General features: G+C 49.8%; 2 protein-coding genes across 2 annotated transcripts in view; one reads left to right on the plus strand and one right to left on the minus strand.

Annotated features, from left to right (window-relative positions):
• Nucleotides 1-651: 651 nt before the first annotated feature.
• bxdc2 (brix domain containing 2) lies at nt 652-6751 on the minus strand. The gene is made up of 10 exons (XM_077240511.1): nt 6560-6751; nt 6140-6251; nt 5301-5344; nt 5103-5173; nt 4956-5005; nt 4659-4732; nt 4273-4323; nt 4056-4157; nt 3841-3969; nt 652-968 (listed from the first exon to the last, which is right to left on the minus strand). The coding sequence occupies exons 1-10, from the start codon at nt 6749-6751 to the stop codon at nt 714-716; spliced, it is 1080 nt and encodes a 359-aa protein (XP_077096626.1). The 3' UTR covers nt 652-713.
• Nucleotides 6752-6818: 67 nt separating this feature from the next.
• The window catches only part of dtwd2 (DTW motif tRNA-uridine aminocarboxypropyltransferase 2), a 13325-nt gene continuing 13277 nt past the window's right edge, over nt 6819-6866 (plus strand). Inside the window, exon 1 of the mRNA XM_077240512.1 lies at nt 6819-6866. This exon is cut by the window's right edge and continues 125 nt beyond it. Within this exon, the coding sequence (XP_077096627.1) occupies nt 6819-6866 (48 nt within the window).

A 6866-nucleotide genomic window follows, 5' to 3' on the forward strand; every position in this document is an offset into this window, starting at 1 on the left:
GACAACCAACCAATCACAGTCTTCAAAAGATTGTGTCATACATAGCAACGGCGTCAGCCCCGCCTCCTCACTAAGATAAAAGTTTTTGTCTTTTCCTTACTCAGAGTTGCTCTCAGATCGGTCCCGAATCACTCTTAAGCTAAGACTCCTACGTAAAAGATTTTAAGCTGAATTAAGAGTTTTCTGAGAGGATTCTTAGAATCTTTAGGAATACGGGCCCTGGTATTTAAATCCTTTGCATTTAACTTATGCAAAACCATACAAATTTTATGAATTATATCATTTCTGTGTGCTCTACTACACACTGAAGTGTGCGACACTCGTGGTGTTTTCAGCTCAAGAGGAGGACACACACACACACACACACACACACACACTTAAACTTCATCGCTGAGCTTTTATGAGTCACAGTATGCTCAGTACTAATAAAACTAGACTAACCCACTGGTCTAACCCAAGAAATGACTCAATACAACCAGTAAGAGATGCAGCTTCATCGAGCTCTCTGTGATAATGTTTACAGCTGTTTTTGATAAAACCTTATATATTCAAACATATGTCAGTTTTAACTTTTGAAATGGTCATAATTGAGTAATAGTGTCATAATCTTGTGTATTTTTTCACAGACCTTGATGAATCAGAATCAGCATCTTTGAACTTTAATAAAAAGCTTTATTAACATCTCATTGCTACAGAACAGGAGCGTGGAGAGATCATCGCAGGCCCTTGCGCTTCATCAGCTTCTTCTTCTTGAGCTCGGTGAGCCTCTTCTTCTTCTGGCCCCGGGGCTCGGGGGCCTCCAGCTGGATCTGGGCCGGTTTGGGGTCCGCCGGCGTCAGGAACACGTCGTCCGTCACGTCCGGCCGCATCACTTCCTGTTCCTCTGAGCGCTTCTCCTTGCGGATCTCCTTCACCATCTGCCTCTCCTTCTGCCTCTGGGCCGTGGCCAGCCGGATCATCCGCCGGTGCTGCGCGCACACACACACACACACACACACAACAAGTATTATTCGTATAGCACGTTTAAAACGTTTTCAGTGTGAGGAGTGAGGAGGAGTGAGGAAGAGGAGGAGTGAGGAAGAGTGAGGAGGAGTGAGGAAGAGGAGGAGTGAGGAGGAGGAGTGAGGAAGAGGAGTGAGGAAGAGGAGTGAGGAAGAGGAGGAGTGAGGAAGAGGAGGAGTGAGGAAGAGGAGGAGTGAGGAGGAGGAGTGAGGAAGAGGAGTGAGGAAGAGGAGTGAGGAAGAGGAGTGAGGAAGAGGAGGAGTGAGGAGGAGGAGTGAGGAAGAGGAGTGAGGAAGAGGAGGAGTGAGGAAGAGGAGGAGTGAGGAAGAGGAGGAGTGAGGAAGAGGAGGAGTGAGGAAGAGGAGAAGTAGAGATGAAGAGGAGTAGAGAGGAGGAGTGAGGAAGAGTGAGGAGGAGTAGGAGTGAGGAAGAGTGGGGAAGAGGAGGAGGAGTGAGGAGGAGTGAGGAAGAGGAGGAGTGAGGAGGAGGAGGAGTGAGGAGGAGGAGTGAGGAAGAGGAGTGAGGAAGAGGAGGAGTGAGGAGGAGGAGGAGTGAGGAGGAGGAGTGAGGAAGAGGAGTGAGGAAGAGGAGAAGTAGAGATGAAGAGGAGTAGAGAGGAGGAGTGAGGAAGAGTGAGGAGGAGTAGGAGTGAGGAAGAGTGGGGAAGAGGAGGAGGAGTGAGGAGGAGTGAGGAAGAGGAGGAGTGAGGAAGAGGAGGAGTGAGGAAGAGGAGGAGTGAGGAAGAGGAGGAGTAATGAGGAAGAGGAGGAGTAATGAGGAAGAGGAGTGAGGAAGAGGAGGAGTGAGGAAGAGGAGGAGTGAGGAAGAGGAGGAGTGAAGAAGAGGAGGAGTGAGGAAGAGGAGGAGGAATGAGGAAGAGGAATGAGGAAGAGGAGTGAGGAAGAGGTGGAGTGAGGAAGAGGAGGAGTGAGGAAGAGGAGGAGTGAGGAAGAGGAGGAGTGAGGAGGAGTGAGGAAGAGGTGGAGTGAGGAAGAGGTGGAGTGAGGAAGAGGTGGAGTGAGGAAGAGGAGGAGTGAGGTGGAGTGAGGAAGAGGAGGAGTGAGGAGGAGTGAGGAAGAGGAGGAGTGAGGAAGAGGAGGAGTGAGGAAGAGGAGTGAGGAGGAGTGAGGAAGAGGAGGAGTGAGGAAGAGGAGTGAGGAAGAGGTGGAGTGAGGAGGAGTGAGGAAGAGGTGGAGTGAGGAAGAGGTGGAGTGAGGAAGAGGAGGAGTGAGGAAGAGGAGTGAGGAGGAGTGAGGAAGAGGAGGAGTGAGGAAGAGGTGGAGTGAGGAAGAGTGAGGAAGAGTGAGGAGGAGTGAGGAAGAGGTGGAGTGAGGAAGAGGAGGAGTGAGGAAGAGGAGTGAGGAAGAGGTGGAGTGAGGAAGAGGAGTGAGGAAGAGGAGGAGTGAGGAAGAGGAGGAGTGAGGAAGAGGAGTGAGGAAGAGGAGGAGTGAGGAAGAGGTGGAGTGAGGAAGAGGAGGAGTGAGGAAGAGGAGGAGTGAGGAAGAGGAGTGACGAAGAGGAGGAGTGAGGAGGAGTGAGGAAGAGGAGGAGTGAGGAAGAGGAGGAGTGAGGAAGAGGAGGAGTGAGGAAGAGGAGTGAGGAAGAGGAGGAGTGAGGAAGAGGAGGAGTGAGGAAGAGGTGGAGTGAGGAAGAGGAGGAGTGAGGAAGAGGAGGAGTGAAGAGGAGGAGTGAGGAAGAGGAGGAGTGAGGAAGAGGAGGAGTGAGGAAGAGGAGTGAGGAAGAGGTGGAGTGAGGAAGAGGAGGAGTGAGGAAGAGGAGGAGTGAGGAAGAGGAGGAGTGAGGAAGAGGAGGAGTGAGGAGGAGTGAGGAAGAGGAGGAGTGAGGAAGAGGTGGAGTGAGGAAGAGGAGGAGTGAGGAGGAGTGAGGAAGAGGAGGAGTGAGGAAGAGGAGGAGTGAGGAAGAGGAGGAGTGAGGAAGAGGAGGAGTGAGGAGGAGTGAGGAAGAGGAGGAGTGAGGAAGAGGAGGAGTGAGGAAGAGGTGGAGTGAGGAAGAGGAGGAGTGAGGAAGAGGAGGAGTGAGGAAGAGGAGGAGTGAGGAAGAGGTGGAGTGAGGAAGAGGAGGAGTGAGGAAGAGGAGTGAGGAAGAGGTGGAGTGAGGAAGAGGTGGAGTGAGGAAGAGGAGGAGTGAGGAAGAGGAGGAGTGAGGAAGAGGAGTGAGGAAGAGGTGGAGTGAGGAAGAGGAGGAGTGAGGAAGAGGAGGAGTGAGGAAGAGGAGTGAGGAAGAGGAGTGAGGAAGAGGTGGAGTGAGGAAGAGGAGGAGTGAGGAAGAGGAGGAGTGAGGAAGAGGAGGAGTGAGGAAGAGGAGGAGTGAGGAAGAGGAGTGAGGAAGAGGAGGAGTGAGGAAGAGGAGGAGTGAGGAAGAGGAGGAGTGAGGAAGAGGAGGAGTGAGGAAGAGGAGTGAGGAAGAGGAGGAGTGAGGAAGAGGAGGAGTGAGGAAGAGGAGGAGTGAGGAAGAGGTGGAGTGAGGAAGAGGAGGAGTGAGGAAGAGGAGGAGTGAAGAGGAGGAGTGAGGAAGAGGAGGAGTGAGGAAGAGGAGGAGTGAGGAAGAGGAGTGAGGAAGAGGAGTGAGGAAGAGGAGTGAGGAAGAGGTGGAGTGAGGAAGAGGAGGAGTGAGGAAGAGGTGGAGTGAGGAAGAGGAGGAGTGAGGAAGAGGAGTGAGGAAGAGGTGGAGTGAGGAAGAGGTGGAGTGAGGAAGAGGAGGAGTGAGGAAGAGGAGGAGTGAGGAAGAGGAGTGAGGAAGAGGTGGAGTGAGGAAGAGGAGGAGTGAGGAAGAGGAGGAGTGAGGAAGAGGTGGAGTATGATGATAAAGAGCTCCTACAGTATTGGGCGGCTGGTAGTGAGGGTTCTCGTATAGTGTCGGTCCACCGAAGCTCCCCTGGAAGATCTTAATGAGGTTCAGGACGAAACGAGGGCCGATCTCCACCAGAGACGCGTCTTCCTCAATGATCTGTGGAGAGAGAGAGAGAGAGTTCACACACACAGCTGAGGGCGTGTGTGTGTGTGTGAGAGTGAGTATGTGTGTATGTGTATCACCTGATAGTTCCTGAACCACACTCTGTGGTCTGCGATGGTGAAGGTGAGCACGTGATCCACGAACGGCTGACTCTTCGGGTGATACTGAGGCGTGGAGAAGATCTGGAAACATCAGAACTACATCAGTGCTGTCCTTATGAAGAGATGAACATGCATCCTCCTGCACTGACCGACACACATCAACACAACATGAAGAGACATTAATGCTGAAATAAACCTGAGTGAAGAGTTCCTTCAGCAGAGCGTAATGCGGCTCCGTGTCGAACTTCTGTGAGGAGACAGGAAAATATATTCAATACATAAATATCAACATCATCATCATCAACCTATTTCATTGGTTAAGGCTCCAGTGACGGGCAGGGTTAGGGATCAGTGTGTGGTGTAGGCAGTGATTGACATGACCAATCAAATCTTTAGAATTAGGCAGGATTACCGCTGAACTGTGGAAAAAACGTGTGTGTGAGAGAGTGTGTGTGTGAGAGAGTGTGTGTGTGAGAGAGAGTGTGTGTGAGAGAGTGTGTGAGAGAGAGAGTGTGTGAGAGAGAGAGTGTGTGTGTAAGAGTGTGAGTGTGAGAGAGAAAATGTGTGTGTGTGTGTGTGTACCGGGTCGAAGGACAGCAGAGGCCTGGAGCCTTTCAGACAGTTCCCGGTCATCTTCAGCTCAGCCAGAGTGTGAACTACAAACACAAAATTAATATACGGTCTCATGATTGTGACTTTAAAACAAGTGTTACTGGACTGAAAACATGAAAACATGCATGACTTTCAGAGCTGAAAGTCTTCATAAACATGAGCTCATGATGGCGTCAGCCAATCGTAATAGAGCTCATTTACATACAGGTAGAGTTATAAAGAGAAACAATCCATCAATAAGATTATATATAAATGCATTTAAACTACCGTTTTGAACCAGAAACTTGGCCGAGGGTCCGTGAGGAACGTTAGAGATCCTGAAACAGAACAACATAGGATGTCAACACACACACACACACACACACACACACACACACACACACACACACACTCGTAATTGACGTGTTTTCTCACCACATGTAAAGATCCTGTTTTTTCTTGGCTTCAAAGAAGATGCACTTGTTGCAGTTTTTTATTTCACACACCTGAAACACAAGAGCTGAGAATCAAACCTCTGAGGAATAAAACACCAGGTGTGTGTGTGTGTGTCTGTGTGTGTGTGTGTGTGTGTGTGTGTGTGTGTGTGTGTGTGTGTGTGAGCGACTGAAGTACCTCGTTGACCACGAACAGTTTGTCTTTTCTGTCCATTTTGGTGTCTGGAAGAAAACAAACAGAGTGAGATTACATGTTCTAATGTTCCAGTCAGTGCTGGTTTATGCATTCATCTGGTCTGAGGCGGTTTAACTGGGTTAAAGCTGGTCTGAGGCGGTTTAACTGGGTTAAAGCTGGTCTGAGGCGGTTTAACTGGGTTAAAGCTGGTCTGAGGCGGTTTAACTGGGTTAAAGCTGGTCTGAGGCGGTTTAACTGGGTTAAAGCTGGTCTGAGGCGGTTTAACTGGGTTAAAGCTGGTCTGAGGCGGTTTAACTGGGTAACTGGGTTAAAGCTGGTCTGAGGCGGTTTAACTGGGTTAAAGCTGGTCTGAGGCGGTTTAACTGGGTTAAAGCTGGTCTGAGGCGGTTTAACTGGGTTAAAGCTGGTCTGAGGCGGTTTAACTGGGTTAAAGCTGGTCTGAGGCGGTTTAACTGGGTAACTGGGTTAAAGCTGGTCTGAGGCGGTTTAACTGGGTTAAAGCTGGTCTGAGGCGGTTTAACTGGGTTAAAGCTGGTCTGAGGCGGTTTAACTGGGTTAAAGCTGGTCTGAGGCGGTTTAACTGGGTTAAAGCTGGTCTGAGGTGGTTTAACTGGGTTAAAGCTGGTCTGAGGTGGTTTAACTGGGTTAAAGGTGGTCTGAGGCGGTTTAACTGGGTTAAAGCTGGTCTGAGGCGGTTTAACTGGGTTAAAGCTGGTCTGAGGCGGTTTGACTGGGTTAAAGCTGGTCTGAGGCGGTTTGACTGGGTTAAAGCTGGTCTGAGGCGGTTTAACTGGGTTAAAGCTGGTCTGAGGTGGTTTTACCAGCTTTGCTGTGCGGCATCATGGTCTTCAGGTCCTGCATCAGGTGTCTCGTCCTGAAGCTGATCCCGCGAGAGGAAAACACCAACACTCGCTCTTTGTTTGTCCATTTTCCCTGAAGAACCAACATTCAGAACAACATGAAAAACACTAGATTATATCTAAAGGCTTACATATAACATACACACACACACACACACACACACACACACACACACGTTGTGCATGTAAATGAAAGACTTTAACAGTAAACATTCTCATCTCTTTCTAGTGTTTACGGTCGGCCTTATCTTCCATGTTTCATTTACAGTCAAGTCTTACACTAGATAAACACTACAGTTTAACACACACATATACATACACACACACAGCTGTAGTTTATAAACACGTGCAGTGATGATGTCCTATGAATGTGTTTCTCACCGCGCTGACTGGCGGCGGGACGCTGATGATGTTCTCGCGAGAGTTCGGGCTCGCTTCTTCTTTATCTAGTGTAAAGGACACGGTCTTCGTATTTCTGTCGGTTTGTGGTGTTTTGTTGCTGTTTAATTTCGCTCTTTTAGCCTTGATCTGCGCCGATCTCTCCGCTGCACGCTTCCCTCCGCGCGCCGCCATCTTTCTCACACACGTCAGCGGAAGCGGAAGTTGAAGTGGACTGCTCGCACTGGACGAATAACACACAATGAACTCAGAGTTGAATGAAGACACAGGAGAAATGAACGAGGATGAT

The sequence above is a fragment of the Siphateles boraxobius genome, unplaced genomic scaffold (genome assembly GCF_051911475.1).
Source record: "Siphateles boraxobius isolate OS27281-9 unplaced genomic scaffold, OSU_SipBor_1 235, whole genome shotgun sequence".
In the NCBI taxonomy this organism is placed as follows: domain Eukaryota; kingdom Metazoa; phylum Chordata; class Actinopteri; order Cypriniformes; family Leuciscidae; genus Siphateles; species Siphateles boraxobius.